The following is a 16,081-nucleotide window of genomic DNA, read 5'->3' as shown; positions in this document are numbered from 1 at the left end:
TGCATTGTGAAACCTATGCCTCTCTCCCACTATACAGGATTCTCAATTCTAGGGGTGTTTCCCCCATACCTAAACTGTTTGTGAAACCTAGGCCTCGCTCCCACTATACAGGATTCTCAATTCAAGGTGTGTTCCCCATACCCAAATTGTTTTGTAAAACCTAGGCCACACCTGCACACTATACTGTGGAACCTGCTGCATTGTGAAACCTATGCCTCTCTCCAACTATACAGGACTCTCATTGTTAGATGTATTCCCCCGTATCCAAATTGTTTTGTGAAACCACCTCCTTCTGAACCCAGACGAAACTGAAATCTTGGCGTGAGGCAATACTGCCCTTCTCCTGCTACCACTCCCATGGCCCCCCTCCCTCTAAAATAGTCAAAAACCTTTGCTGCACTATGGACTCAGGCCTTACCCTCTCCCGTCAGATCAACAATGTATCAAAATCCTGCCACTACCACCTCATACTCCTTAAGACGCATTTTCCCTTACCTCACTTATCCCAACAGGCTTGCCGCTGCTATGTCTATTCTTATGTCAAGACTGGACTATGCCAACTCCTTATACCTGGGAGCACCTGCATACCAACTTAAACTCCAAAGAGCCCAAAATGCCTTCGCCAAACTCCTTTTCGCCCTGGGACACAGAGACCACCTCTCTCCCGTTCTCAGCACCCTCCACTGGCTCCCTGTCGGACAAAGAGCCTCCTTCAAAACCCTATGCATTACCCACCGAGTAGTTCACAAGACCAGCCCAACATACCTACAAGAGAAGATCAAACCCTACCTCCCATCACGCACCCTAGATCAAGCATTGCCATTTTACTAGTGATTCCAACCTCCAATTCAGCCAGGATGGGAGGATCCGCCTTCTCAATCTTGGCTTCAACACTGTGGAACTCACTCACCCCACACATTCGACATACTCAAGACTACATGGCCTTCACCAACGCTCTAAAAACCTGGCTCTTTCCATACCCTGTAACCTGCGGACTAATAGGTCCCGAAGACAGAATCAGGAACTGGTTACCCTAGATGACACCCATAGCGTCCTGCGAGCGCTAGACATGACTGCTGACTATCCGCTTCCTGAGTCTACTACACATGCCTAGCTGCCTCCTGTGCCATCTCCTCTGAGCGCAGATATCGCGAAACGCGTAAATGTAATCCGGAACAGTGGGCTCGGAAGTATAAAACATCCACTCCAGACACTCACCTCTCCTATCACTATGCTCACTCTCTACTCTACACCAACACACAATAGAGCGCAGCTACACCCCTCCATCAAGTTCAGCCTAGCTGCTCACAAAGAACAGTACTCCATAAACACCTCATCATCCTGCCAGAACGCAGCTATACCTATACACATAAGCGTCCTACACAAGCCTAACACTGCCAGAATCTAGTCTCGGAGACCAAGCTCCAGATTGTACACATTCAACTGATCTTTCAATACAACCACACCTAATGTTAGGATGCAGCTACCATCAGGCAATGGCATCAGCTGGTCACATATTGAGTGCACCCAAGCACCCTATGATTCCCTTTTCTCTCGACTGACCTGGACTACGGTCGCCAAGGGCATTCAACCCACAAGGGCTTTGAGGTCATACCAATGATACACACAGTGCTATATTAATGCCAAATAACATAACATATTAAACAAGAATTCTGTTTTGTCATGTTAAGAGTAATCCGTTGCTTACATGTTCATCTGGATTCAAGTGTATGCGGGGTATAGTGTTTATAGGTACATTTGATATATACATGTTGTTCTTATGGACATTTGTACTTTTTTACTTAAAAATTAATTTTAATTTAATCTCTTTGTGTTGACAATAGAGGCTTTTCCTGAGCCCTTACATTAAGCAAACAATCTAAGCTCTTGGTGCGTTTTAACAATGGACTGCTTTCTGACATTGCTATGGAAAGCTGTGGAAGTCCTTGCCATAGATATCCATGTATCCAGTGATGATGTCGCAGTGAAAATGGCGGCCGTGTGGTGACATTTCCCTAATAATGCACCCTCCAGACAATCAAACACTGTCAGCAAATATTCTAGGATTGGAGGTTGTAATATATAATCATATCCCTCCTAGAATATTTGGGGAACATATTTTTTAGGGGGCAGGAAAAAAAAGTTGCCTACCTGACGACTTTTTCACGGCAACATTATGTGTGTATGTGTGTTTATTGAATTTATATAGCGCTCACATGGAACCGATATCCATAGGATCAGCAAGCTCCTGACCTTTTGAAAAACCTAACCGTGCGACTGCTTTAATAATCCCAGAGTTTTTTTTTTTTAAACGTCCAGCATTTCATTATTGTTGCCAAGGCACCATGTTACTCGTGTGGTCTTTATCGCAATACAAATATCAATCCTATTGTACCTTGCTGTGTACAAGAATGGTCACAGATGGACTTTTGGTTACTGTAAATAGTAAATATTGCAAAGTAAGTGTCCTCGTTATAGTAATAAATGTCGACTGTTTACTTTCATTGACCTGTTCATGCGGTGGGGTTTCTGAAACTGAAATCAATGTTTTCACATATATGGGCCAACATTCATGTCATTGGTGTGTTTTTTTAATTTTTTCATAGGACCGGGCAGGCCATTGCAATCTCGAAATTCTGCTGAGGAAATTACAGAGCCTGAACTTACAGGTAAGAGGTCAGGGTTGTGCTTGACATTGGTCTATTATTGTACTCCATTGTTGCAAAAATGATTAAGTTTCCTAAAGTAACTGTCATGGGTCTGTGAGCTTATCCTTCAACTAGGCCATATCACTTTTGGAACATTTGTTTTTTTTAATTACTCTAATTCATGTCCAAATTTTGCTTCTGTTTTGCTTCTCTTTCGCTTACCACTGCCACACCACATAATTCATATTCTGGGTGGTCTGCAATTTATAATCGCTTTAATTGTAGCTGCTGGCCTGGCTTTTCCCGAATCACATGGGCAGAGCCATAATACCAGCATGATTTTGGTTACGGTCTAAATAGTGATAATGGAACCACTCAAAGTATTACTTGTCGGGCATAAATTAGTCATCCTTTTCTTATTTCTTTGACGGCTTAGACTCGTAGACATTATGGAACATTTAAGCATACATGTGTTGGCAAAATGATTGCAAAGAACTTAGTGTAACATATTACATGTTAATTTACAGTAATTAACGGCAATTTCAGACATACTAGATGTGGATTTGCAATGACCTTCAGTTTCGTTTAAAGTTAAGTATCTTTTGTTTTCACGGTTTGATTAATGCCAATACAAAGTCTTAAAGAACATGAGGCCAAGTCTTTTGCTAGTGTCTAAAAGCCACTTTCTGGTCCATTCCCAGAGGTGATGGGGTGGGTATGTTGCAGGTTGTACCTGTGCCAACGTCCCATACCTTGGGCTAGGCGATGGGACAACCCTGTATGCCGCATGCCACCACACACAAAATGATGTTTGCGCCACAGGGGTTATTACAGAGCCCAAGCTCCCGAGTCCATCATCGGCATAGATCCAAACTACTGTAACATGGATCCCACGGTCAGAACTCCACCTCCTCCTAAAACCTGAGATTTCTGGGGAGAAGGCAGCAGGCCAGCGAAGGGATAACTTTCCCCCTAAAATGCTAAGATGTCCCAGGCTCTGCGGGAGGGGGAAAAGGTCAAATTAGAGGTTCACTGCCACCTGTTCTAAAACTAAATGGGCAGTGTAATTTTGGCCCAGACCCTAGGTTTCCGATGCCTGAATTAGGAATGATATATCCAGGACCACATGTAGCCAGCTTACCTAGCGAGACTCTGGACCCTAATCGCCCACAATGGCCACGGCCTAGGAGGTGTAAATGGAAGGCTTCCAGGTGTAATATAGAGCCCCCAAATAGACTGGCTTCTGCACGACTGTAGCAGACTAGACTCAATTCAGGGTGCAGCTGGAGCTAGGGTCTCCGAGCTGGAACTTGAAAATAAGGGACTGGGTCATTTAAAGACATGGTCTGCATATGCAGCCACTAGCCCTTCTGATCCGTGAGCCGAGATAGTGGATGTATGCAAAGCCTTGCTCTTGTAGAAGCTTGGCTCTGCACAGCAGCATTGAGCAGCACAGGCATAGGACGGGGAGCACTGCCTAGGAGCAGTCGGTGAGAAAAAAGATGGCGACTGACCTCCGAAAAGGGCCGGACTGCAAGTTCTGAGATGAGACACCTGTCAAAAGTAGAATTCAAATAAAGCTCGGCCAATTGGAATAGTCAGCTGCTCCAGAAACTCTGGTGCAGGTGGTTATTCCTTTAGGGGAGACCAGTGCGGAAAGATTGTCCAAGGAACAAGAATCTTTGGTGGACATGGGAGTCTGTTGTGCAGGCGTCCAATATTGCATTAATGAACAGAAAGGTGACCAGAGTCAGGAGGGAAAAAGAACAGAGTATTGTGTGTGGGAGTGGGGAGGAGAGATAAGTACAAACGTGCGGTGGAAGAGGAAATCTTTAGGAGAGGGAGAGAGAGAGGTGGAAAGAAGTAGTAGGAAATGCTAACAGAGGCAGAGAAAAGGAGAACAGGAGGAGAGGCACAGAAACTGGGAGAAGGAACAGGAACCCTCCAGGGGAAGAGAGGAGGCAAAAAAGTAAAAGAACCAAAGCAGAAAAGACTAAGCTTGTAGCAATCCGGTAAACAGTCCCTACTGAGCAATATCAGGGTTGGAGGGAAAAACGCAAGCTAGGAAAGGAGAAAAGTGAAAACATCAGAGGGACAAGAGCAAGAAGGTGTGAAGAGAGGGAGTAAGTAGAAAAGGCAACAAGAGGGGTAGTGAAGAGAAAGAGGGCAACCAAGACCCTGTGGAAAGGAGGAAGAATAGAGAAGGAACACAGGGTTTCAGGAGAAGAGGCAGCACCACTGAAAACAGAGAAGGACAAGAGGAGTCACAAAGTGGTGGACAAGCGAACATCTTGGCTAAGGTCTCAGCCAAGGACGTACAGAGGCATTGAGGTTGCCAGAGAGATATAAAGGAAAATGGGAAATAGAATCTCATCAGAAAGGGACCAGTTAAGCCAATGAAGCCTCTTGCAGTGGATGGACCTGAAGGTCAGAGTTGAGCAGACCCTGTCTTTCTTCAAAGAGGATACACCAGAAAATCCCATGGCACCAAAAATGGCAGTATCTTTGTAAAACTTCTTATAGGGGTTATCTTCTGTTCCCCCCTTTTCATACACTGTTGGTGTTTGGTCTTCTCATACCCTCTGGAGACCCCCAACCATAGACACAGCCACACAAATTCCTTTAGGGTCTTGGCTGCAGCCCTCTGGTCGGCTACAGGCTTTCCCATATCCCTTTTCGGCATGCCGACTCTCTGGGGCTCTTCTCGGCTTTCCTCCATGGCTCATGACTCTGTTTGACATGTACCTCGCAGTTGGACCGCATGGTCCTGCAATGCTGCACAGCTGATGCTCTCCCCAGCCGGCCTTCTGGTTCTCTGGCTGTGTTTCTCGTCCTCTCACATCCTGGTCTCCCCTGCTGTTCTCTGTGGTGAGTGTCCTCTACACACTAAGTTCTTCCATGGAGCATCTGACACATAGGTGAGTCAGTTGTCAGTTTTTATGTCTGCATTCAGAACGGTCTGTGGTTTGAGACTAGACTGTTCATGTAAATTCCTCTTAGTGATCGTTGTGGATCTGCACTTCTTCCAAGTCAGTTATTTGGCTTGGATCTTCATGGCGGCTACCTCTAAACTTCCCTGTCTCAGTCCTTTTTACTTCCTGAGTTCTACAGAAGTATACTGGATAGGAGAGTAGGGGTGGAGATAGAGGGAGGGTGAAGGAGAGGTGTAGGTGTTGGGCGGATACCGCCTTCTCCCACCATAGTTGTCACTGGTACCATAGGGGGATTCCCCTCTCATGAGATTCACCCACGGAGCACCACCCCCAGAGGGACTATCACCTTCCTGGCCTCATGGGAAGGGGCTCCCCCCCCCAGAAGCAGTGACGACATCCTGGGATTCGTTGCACACCAGAACAGGTAAACATGGACATTTAGTCTCTTGTGAAGGCATCATGAAGCAAGATACGGACAACAGATTCAAAGTTCAAACAAAATGGTTTATTAGCTTAAATGTCAGGATGGTGGAAGACCTAACTTCTCCTATGCTTAGGTGGGATTTCCCTGCCTAAGGAAACTAAGGATGGCCTGAGTCTGTAAGTTCAACTTAAAAGTCTGTGTCCAAAACCTATACTTGCCCTCACAACTAAAGCTAAACTGTGTAGGGATGACAGCAATAAAAGAGATAGTGTTCCAAATAAAGTTCTGAGCTTCTTCCAGCTCCTGGCTTACTCTCCAGCCCCGCTTCCCTCAAGTTCAAAACAGTTCCACAAAGTGTCTGGGTTCCCTTCCCCAATAAGACAACACAGTTCCAAAAAGGGGTCTCGAGGTTCCCCTCCTCAAGACTACAACAAAGTTCAGAAAGTCTCAGGTTTCCCTTCCCCAAGCCTTCAGCTTGCCAACTTGTACTTAGTCTCAGTCTCTCAACATTCACAACCAGTTCCAGGTCAACTTAGCATTCCTTCTGGTTATTGGCAGTTCATGCAGATTGCTTTCTTCTGCTTCCCTTTAGCAATCTCTTTCATACCCTTGTTTCTTTGGATTTCACAGATAGGGTATCCCAGGTCTAGGCGCAGTTGTTGGACTACATGGTCCACCTATTTCAGGTCACGCAACTGGGAACCCTAGGCTGTCTTGCCCACACAGATTCTTTAGTAACTGCACCTGTGTTCAGGTTCACCTTTACTTGGCTTTCTCCTCGCCAGCATTTTGGCTTTGCCATACTGTGTTTTTCCTCTTTGCCAGTCTCTTGACTTTGTCAAAATGTGTTCTTTTCATACTGTTCACTTTGTGGTGCTCTCCGTCTTTCACCACATTGCTTTCTTGCTTTCACACTCTTCAGCAATATTCTGCACTTGCTCCTCACTGCATTTCATAGGATTCGTTCTTTGCTTTCAAAATATTATGCGTGTACTTCATACAAACTTGGCATCTGTTCATAGATTTGTCAAAAGCTTTCATTTAGTTTGGTATTCAATAGTTCAGAGCTTTTATTCTGCTGCTCACAGTTCATCTTATTCGTAATATTTATCACAACCCGTTGCTTTGGGTTTACGGTATCTTGCACATCCTCTTTCATTCATTTGGCATCTGCTTTGGTTCTCTTACTGCCCCCAGGAGTTCCCCAGTGCGAGTACTCCCTCCTGTGCACTCACTGGTCCCTGGCGTCTCCTCTGGGCAGCTGCTTTCGCTTTGCTTGCCCTGCAGACACGTGTTCTTTGGATTACGAGCCCTGCTCAAATCGGATTGCGAGCCCCGCTCGCCCTTTGATCTTCTATGGGTTGCCGGCAGCTGCGCTTGCTTCCCACGGATGCTGCTGATAGCTTGCAGCTATCAGTTATCTTCCGTGCCTCTCAGTTCCTACTACAGGCACCCGACCAGTGAGGCTCCCACATCCGTGGCCCTCTCGGGCCTGGGCTCCACTGCTCCTTTGGGATTCTTGCCAGCGTCCTGGCTTTCCAGCTGGACCCAACTCGGCCGCCTCCTTCTGCACATGATTCTCCCCTCAGGCCCTCAGCACTCGGCCCAGCTTCTCTCCTGCTGGTCTCTCTCCCTTTGTCGGCTCCACCTTTCGTACACCTGCAACCGTTTGATAGGTTGCAGTTGTGAGTCCTTAGGCCCAATTGCCTGACCATAATTAGGGAAGCACTCTGGACATGCCTGAGCTTTACAACAGTCTGCAGGCCTCTTCCTCGTCTCAGAACCAGAGTGGTGAAAGGACACATTAGTATTCACTACTCCTAGTCGCCTCTTCCTCGTCCCAGTACTATACCGATATGAATGAGGGGAAATGGTTTGCAACAGCCTATAAAGGCAGAGGGAGGGTGAAGTTGGTTCTCACAAGGGAAAGGGGTACACCCTGTCTCGCCTGTGGATATCATCTCCCCAATCCCCAAGGACCTTCCACCGAGGTAATCCTCCCTCACATCTCGACCCCCCAGGGTCAGGATCCAAAAGTGATGGCCCTTCCCTGGCCACATGAGCAGAGGCACCAAGGAGAGTAGGTGTGAGGATACCCTCGGATTTCTCACACTTCATACTTCCTATTTCCCAAAAAAGACTCAACAAAAAGGTCAGTTCCAGACCTAAGACCAGCAAACAAATATGCCAAACCCCAAACATTCAGGAGGACCACCCTACAGGAAGTCATCCCATTGTTAAAGAAGGGAGATTATGTGATCACATTGGGCCTCATTATGACCCAGGCGCTAAGTGTTTAACGGCGCTGTAAAAGGCTGAGGCGCCGGTAAACACCTAGCGCCTAATTACGAGGTCCCTTTGCGGGACCCGACTTTAACGGCTGGTTTTCCCAGCCTTTAAAGTAGGGACCCGCAAAGGGACCTTGGTGCTAATTACGGTACCGCAATTTGCGGTACCGTAATTAGCGCCTTCGCCATTCCCATTGAGCCCTATGGGGCAAAAATGGGAATGGGGAAGGGCCATGGCGGCATGGGGAATTACCGCCCCACCAACCTCGGAATGGGGTGGTAATTCCCCATTCCGCCATGGCGGACTCCGGCATGGACCATGGTGCTAATAGCACCATGGTTTAGCGCCGGAGTCCTAATGAGGCCCATTGTTGATGAAAGATGCATATTTTCATATTTAAATGTTTGCGGGTCATTGCAAGTATCTCTGTTTCAAAATGGATTGAATTCAATTCAAAGTGCTCCCTTTTGGAATTGCGCCAGGAGCTCATGTATTCACCAAGATGCTTGCACTCGCAGCACATCGCGCTGCAATACCATCCCAGTTTATCCTTATCTGGATGATTGGCTCATAACAGGCGACAGTGCAGGAAAGTGTCTACAGGAAACAGTCAATCTGCTCCACAGTCTAGGATTCTTATTCAGTGGTTCATCCAAAAGCAGTCAGAAGGGTAATGAAGCTACTAAGGATCGTGCATTTGCATCATACCACATGTCTATCTCAATATGCGCCCAACATAATAGTGGCTGGTGGACCAATTGCCTCTGAAAGCTGATGAGTGCCACAATCTATTGGTAGTCTCGCAAGAGGTAGCAAAAAGGCTACAGTGGTAGTCAGACAAGAATGTTAAAAGGAAAATTCTTTGTAACAGTGCCAGTACAAGCAATCATTATGCCAGGTGCATCACTGACAGGTTGGGGGGCACAATGTCAACCAACACCTCACTGCCCAAGGGAAGTGGGCCAGCCCACAAGTGAAATACCACATAAGCTGTTTGGAATTACTAGCAATCAAAATGGTGCTTTGAACTTTTGAAAACATCCTAACGGGAAAGTGTATCCTCACCAACATAGGCAATACTACTGCCATGTTTTACACCAACAAACAGAGCCGAACACACTCAAAAACACTTATCTGTGCTCACACAAAGAATTTGGCATTGGTGAATTCAGAGACACATTTACATTCAAGCACACGCATGTTTCAGGGAACACAATTGTCTCGCGGATAACTTGAGCAGGGTTCTGGTAAAGGAGCCTGGGTGGGAACTCAACACCAGTGCACTCAAACAGATTTTTGCAACATGAGTCGAACTGAAGTGGACCTATTGGCAACAGCAGAAAGCAAAACATTCCCAAACCTCTCAGCGAAGTACCCAGAACAGGATCCTTAGGCAGTGCGCTATGGATGCACTGGTCATGGATATATACTTATGCTACTCCCCCCTCCCTTGTCCCCTTCCCGACATGACTGCTCCGCAATCTGCTCACTCGACAACAGCAGCAGATAACATATCCTAACCTACAAGCCACCTACTTAGCAACCTGCCTCCAGAGGCCAAACAATTCAATATTTACAGTTATACACATATTGCCGTTAGGTAGAATTTCCATCTTGTGTGTAATTCTCCCCACTTGGTGAGTCCCCCAGCACTTTTGCTGGACATTTTGGGTTTCGATCTGACTCTCTTGAGGGAGTGGGAGCCTTTATCAAATGTATATATCTTTCAAATGGATTGTCATGCCACGTATTCATCATCTTTGATCTTCCTTTCCATCTTCAGCTGCTTCGGAATTGTTTTTTCCTCGACAGAGGGCACTGTGCACTGCTCCCGTAGACTCGATGTCCCCCGAGGCCCTCGGTTCAACCGTCACGCCCTCAACAGTATATGTAGCCCGCGCAGCTCCTGTTGACTTCAGTTCCGTTTTTCCAACACAGCTTTCGACTTTGAAGAATTACGGCGCGCTTCGGTTCTTCATCGAACTCCGGTCCAACAAATTTATATTTATTCAAAATGTCTCGATCATCGGCTCCATCGACGCCTAAGACATGTTTAAAAAAAATGTCAGGACTGTGGGGTAAAAATGCCGATGACCGTGTAGGTCTGTGGTGTCTCAGCACAGAACATCGCACAACGGAGTGTAATTCCTGTCGGGCAATGACTGACAAAGCTGTAAGGCAGTGTAAAGGTAAATTAGCGGTGGGTAGGATCTCTTTGAAGTCCCCTTTGAATATTTTGAAGAAATGAGAGTCGGACGAGTTGAGAGAGTCTCCTTGATGGAAGTGATCTAAGAAATCTAAGAAAAGATCTCGATCGAAGAGTTGATCATGTCACTCTTCGTCCAAGAAGGCAAAGAAATGACTTCACAGATCTCCTTCGACCAAGTGATTCCTCCCCTCAGAGAATAACCTGCCCGACCAAATCAGACTCCCCGGCCAAGTGGAATGCATTTCAGAGAGAAATTATTAAACTCTTCGAGAGGGCTTACCCGACCCACTCGAAAGAGAAGGAGAAAGATCCTGTGAACTCTCGAGTCCGGGATGCAAGTCTGATTCACATTGAGAGCCTTCAAAGCCTCGAACCGACGAGGAATCTTCGAGAACTTCGACAAGTCAAGAATCCAGCCCTTCGAGTGCCTCTTCCAAGAGAAAGAAGTTAACAACCTTGATGATAACTGGGTCAATTCCTTTGACGCCATCGGCATTGGAGCCATCGACACCTGTGTCAAAGTCATTGACGATACAGTCGAAAACAAGTACGTCGTTGACTTTATTGGAACAGTCAAAGCCTCCAACGACACAGGAAAAGATTTACAAGCCTTTGCCAAAAAAGGATTTCTTTTAGTCCTTAGCCTTCTGATGATAATACTCCACCTTTCGGTTTGCAATATGGTACTCCAAATGTACCAGATGCATTCATTTCAGGAGCCCAGGATTAAAGATTTGTATGAAAATCTTCAAACAGCAAGTGGTGTAGATACATCATCAGAATTAGAATTTGGAAAGCCAGACCCCTCTGACCGTTCTGATGCCTCATATAGGCAACTGATGAGCAAGGTAGTGGAATTCTTAGGGTGGAGTAGGTCTGCTCCTCCATTTGAGCAGGATGATTTGACTGACATACTGGACCAAGGTCCACAGAACGATCCAATTTTACCATTTCATGTTGCTCTCCAAAAAAGGGTTACTTCATATTGGGAATCTCCAAACACTGTTTCTGCAGTCAACAAAAACTTCTCTAGGAAGTACAGGCCATCCAGTAGTGAACCTGAATATTTGACTCAACGTCCAACACCAGAAGTTTTAGTGCTACAGGTGGCCACGTCCACCAAACAATCTGCATCCCCTGCTATTTCTATGGACAGGGATGACAAACGGGTGGATGCTTGGGCACGGAAAATCTTTACTGCTGGTTAGCATGCTTTGAAGTCGGCAAATGCCACTTGTGCCTTGTCAAAGTTTACGTTCACCTTGTGGGATTGCGTAGCAATGGCGGCTGACCACATTCTTGAAGGGGAACAAAGAGACTGCTTCCTGGCTATCATCAAGGTTGGTTAGGAGGCAATGTTTGAGTGCCTTTAGTCAGGTGTGGATACTGCAGATAGGATTAGCAGATCCATGGTGACTAGTACCGTGCTACGCACGTTTGCGTGGTTGAAGAAGTCAAGGTTTTCACCAGACATGCAATCCAGGCTCCTCAAAATGCCGTTTGACGGCTCATGACTGTTTGGCAGCAAGGCCTTATAAAGTCTGGAGAAGCTGCACACCTCTCAAGCGGCAGCAAAGTCTCTAAGTGCCGCAATCAAACATCCTCAACATTCTTACCCCAACACATCATCTTGGAGGGGTAAGTCCTTTCATTCTCTATTCCGCAGTTGGAAGAGCGAGAGGACAGGCTAGTCATAGAGGCCAGAAAAGATTCCCTCGTGGTGGACAAGGGAGAGGTACCAAGTCTGCCCAAGCAACGGCTTCTTTGCCTTCAGCCACCTCAAAACCTCTCTGAGGCCTTAGCCCACAAGACCCTGGTGGGAGGCAGACTCTCACAGCATCTGCAAGACTAGCGGGGCATTACTTCAGAAGCATGGGCACTGGAACGGTAGCCCAGGGTTACTGCCTTCCCTTTCGAAAAAGACCTCTGTATCATCCACCGGGGAACAGCTCTTTCAAGATTCCAGATCTGCTCCTTGTGCAGGAAATTTTGACCCTGCTAGAGAAAGGTGCTATAGAACTGGCACCTGTAGTGAAGAGGAACAAGGGTTGAGACCCATCTTGGACTTAAGATACCTGAACAAGTTCCTCAGGAAGGACAAGTTCAAGATGGTTACCCTTTCTCAGATCCTTCAGGCCCTCCAACTCCAAGACTGAATGGTGTCATTGGACCTTCAGGATGCTTGGTTTCATGTGCCTATCCACCACAAGCACAGAAGGTACCTAAGGTTCGCGGTTCTCAATATCAATTTCGAGTTCTGCCATTCGGGCTGACCTCAGCCTGAGGGCTTTCAGCAGGTTAATGGCAGTTGTGGCAGAGAGTCTAAGGAGAGGGGGGATTCAGGCCTATCCCTGCCTGGACGATTGGCTGATCAGGGCCGGTTCTCCCGAACAGGTCCTGGAACATCTCAGCATCACCTGCAACTCCCACCACAGACTGGGCTTCTCCCTCAATTTCAAAAAGCCACACATAATACCATCACAAAGGCTCTAGTTTATCGTAGCAGTCCTGGATGCATCCTCAGGGGTTGGGGGGATGGAGCCTCACTTCCCGAAGTGAGGGCTCAACACATTCTGCAGATGGTCACCAAGTTCAAAAGTGCCCAGTGTCTCCGGCCTTTGACTTTTTGAGGTTGCTCGGCCTCATGGCATCCTATATTTTTCTGGTGCGAGAGGCTCGCCTGAGAATGAGATCTCTTCAATGGGCCCTCAAGAGCACAATGGTCCCAATTCTCAGCCAGGATGTCAGACCTACTTCAGGTTCCAAACAGAGTAGCGCAGGATCTCCTATGGTGGTCTTGTGAGGACAACATTCTGATAGAAGAACCTTTTTGGCAACCATGGCCGGAGATAACAGCAGTTACGGATGCGTCCCTTACGGGGTGGGGAGCCCACGCCAACGATCTGACAGTCAGCAGTCGTTGGTCTCCATCAGAGTCCAAACTACACATCAACCTTTTCGAGCTGAGGGCAATCAGACTAGCGCTGAAGGCTTTTCTTCCCTCTGTACGGGGAAAGAATGTCCTGATAATGACGGACAACACAGTGGCCATGTACTACCTCAACAAGAAGAGAGGCGTAGGGTCACTACCACTGTGCAGAGAAGCAATGCAGCTCTCCTTCTGGGCAATTCAAGGAGTCTTCTTATTGGCACTTCACCTAGCCGTAGAGGGGAACACGGCGGTGGACGCTCTGAGCAGGCAGAGCACAGTCTCCCAAGAGTGGGAACTAGCTCAGGAATTCCTTCAGGAGATCTTTACCATTTGGGGAACCCTCAAGTGGATCTCTTCACGACCATTGCCAACCGGAAGTGCAAACTGTTCTGCTCCAGGAAATTTCCCCCAAGAGGAGCTCTAGGTGATGCATTTGCAGCGGACTGGGAATTTCCTCTCCTGTACGTGTTTCCTCCAGTCCCCGTCATTCCTCATGTGATCAGGAGGTTGAGAAAGTTCGATAAATCCATGATCCTAATTGCTGAGGTTTGGGCCAGGAGAAAGTGGTACCCTCACCTTCTGGACATGTCCATCTGCCCTCCAATATGTCTTCCACAACAAGAGGACCTTCTCTTGCGAGAGGAGGGTCGGGTTCTTCATCCAGAGGTCAAGACTCTCAGCCTTCATGCATAGCACCATGGTCCTCCGCCAAGGTTGTAATGAGGGCCTCTGACTTCCATTTGTCAGAAAAATAATTTTACTAACTTTTTACCCACCTTCTCATCCTGGAAAGGAGGAGAGGCTACATAAACTGGATCTGAAAAGGGCTCTCCGTTTCTATGGGCCTCATCAGGAGGTTGGCGGTATCCCGGCAGTAATGGTGCCAGGATACCGCCAATGCAAATAGCATTACTGCTGGGACTGTATGGGGATTGTCCGCGCTATTACCGCTGGTGGTAATAGTGCTGAGAACAGCCGAAAACAGACAGTAAGAGAGGTTTTTACCTCCAGCAAAAAGCTGGAGGTAAAACTCCCACCTACCGCCTGATACAAGATTGGGCCAACCCTTAAATGCAGCGGTAATAGCCCATTCAGAGAGGAACAAGGTGGTATAACCAGGTGGCCTGTAGATAGTGGCAATGGTCAGAGAGATGACAAGCTTGCAAACCAGGTTCTCGAAGGAAGAGTAAGACTGGGAGGGTATGAGGGAAGAAGGGACCTACTCAGGGAAGATCAGAGCAACCCCACCACCAGCACGGTTAGGGTGAAGCTTGGAGATGATCTTATAGCCATCAGGGAGAAGAGAGTCAAAAAGCAGTGACTGAGCTGGCATTGAACCACATCTCGGTAAGAGCGAGGATATCGAGGTCAAGGTCGTCAAGGAGGAGGCAGATGTCGGCAAAGTGTTTGATGGCAGAACGAGCATTAAGTGTGCCTAGATGGAAGAGGTCTCCACCTTTGAAGGTTTTCCAAGGAGGGGGGAGACAGAGAGTGGAAGAAGGAGTAGCAGGTATGGGAAGGAAGTTAATGAGGGACAGCAGTTTCTGGTCAAAGGGGAGGAGGAGGAGGAGGAGGTTGGGTTGAGGACCCTGAACCAAGATAGTGCCAGTGTGATAGACATTAATGATACACCTGGATGATGCGAAGCCTGCCAAGAAGACTTCCCATTTAGTGCCACCATTAATGGGTGAGGAAGTAAGTGGGGAGAGTGGAGACGAGATGTGGAATCCATAGATCTGGAGAGGGGACAGAAAAGAGGATATCAGTGAAGATTTGTCTGGAAAATGCGCTGACATAGGCGTCCGCGATAGGTAGGCCAGGGTTAGTGGTAAGGCTGTCTTTGTATTTTTTTTTAACTTTTTTTCCAGGCTTCGTCAGAGAGGGAGAATAGGTGATAGTGTAGCAGTTGGAGAAGATAGGCGAGATGGTGAGTGCCATAGGGGTGGTGGAGGCTATTTGGTAGAAAGAGGAGGGGCTGCACAGCACAGTCCGATCACAAACTCACCAGGCGGCCTGGTAGCCAAGGTAAACAAGAGAACAGATGCACTGGGAATACTTTAGTACCGCAGACGGGTGCATAGATGTTAAAAAAAAAACACACACCAGGCTTTGAATTTGCAAAAAGAGCCACAAAATGCAATGCAAAATGGGGTCCAGAGAAGTTAGAAAAACACACCAGGCTTCACATTGTCAAAAAGAGACACAAAAAGTGATGATAGAAGGAATAAGTGAGATTAAGTAGGGCCAGGAAGGCGGAATGTTGTAGGCACACCTTTGTTCAACTGTAAGGGTTAGTGGAAAGGCAATGACAATGTCCAGCCATCACTCACTGGTATTCTGCAGGGTGCATAGAGAGTGCTGAGGCCCAATTCGTGGGGTAGTAGGCTGCCTGCCTGGAGACAGTTTCATGGTTTGCTGCAGGGGTGCAGGAAGGAGGGGGCCCTCCGAGCCCTCCTAGGCCTGAGCCAGCACCGCCTGCCAGCTCCCGATTGGGTAGATGAAAGTGGAGATGCCCAATCAGAGTCTGAGGGTCATGCAGCATCGATGATTGCTTCCGATGCTGAAGGAGAGCACCATTTTGAAGGGTGTTTGGGCTCCGGTGATAAATCAGCCCCACAAGGCTTTAGACTGGCTGGCTCCCTGCGA

General features: G+C 47.4%; 1 protein-coding gene across 6 annotated transcripts in view; it reads left to right on the top strand.

The window, feature by feature from the left end:
- Nucleotides 1-16,081, top strand: part of DPF3 (double PHD fingers 3) — a 773,243-nt gene that overhangs the window by 675,432 nt on the left and 81,730 nt on the right. For all 6 annotated transcript variants that reach the window (XR_011283929.1, XR_011283928.1, XM_069638613.1 and 3 more), the window contains one exon: nucleotides 2,607-2,669. Coding sequence is in view for 4 of the 6 variants with exons in the window: in XM_069638613.1 (XP_069494714.1) it covers nucleotides 2,607-2,669 (63 nt within the window). In the remaining 2 variants the exon portion in view is untranslated. The remainder of the gene's footprint in view (nucleotides 1-2,606; nucleotides 2,670-16,081) is intronic.

The sequence above is a fragment of the Ambystoma mexicanum genome, chromosome 14 (assembly GCF_040938575.1).
Source record: "Ambystoma mexicanum isolate Mex_15411 chromosome 14, UKY_AmexF1_1, whole genome shotgun sequence".
Lineage (NCBI taxonomy): Eukaryota > Metazoa > Chordata > Amphibia > Caudata > Ambystomatidae > Ambystoma > Ambystoma mexicanum.
The sequence above is the reverse complement of the archived record's forward strand: the minus strand, read 5'-3'. Positions and strand labels throughout refer to the sequence as shown.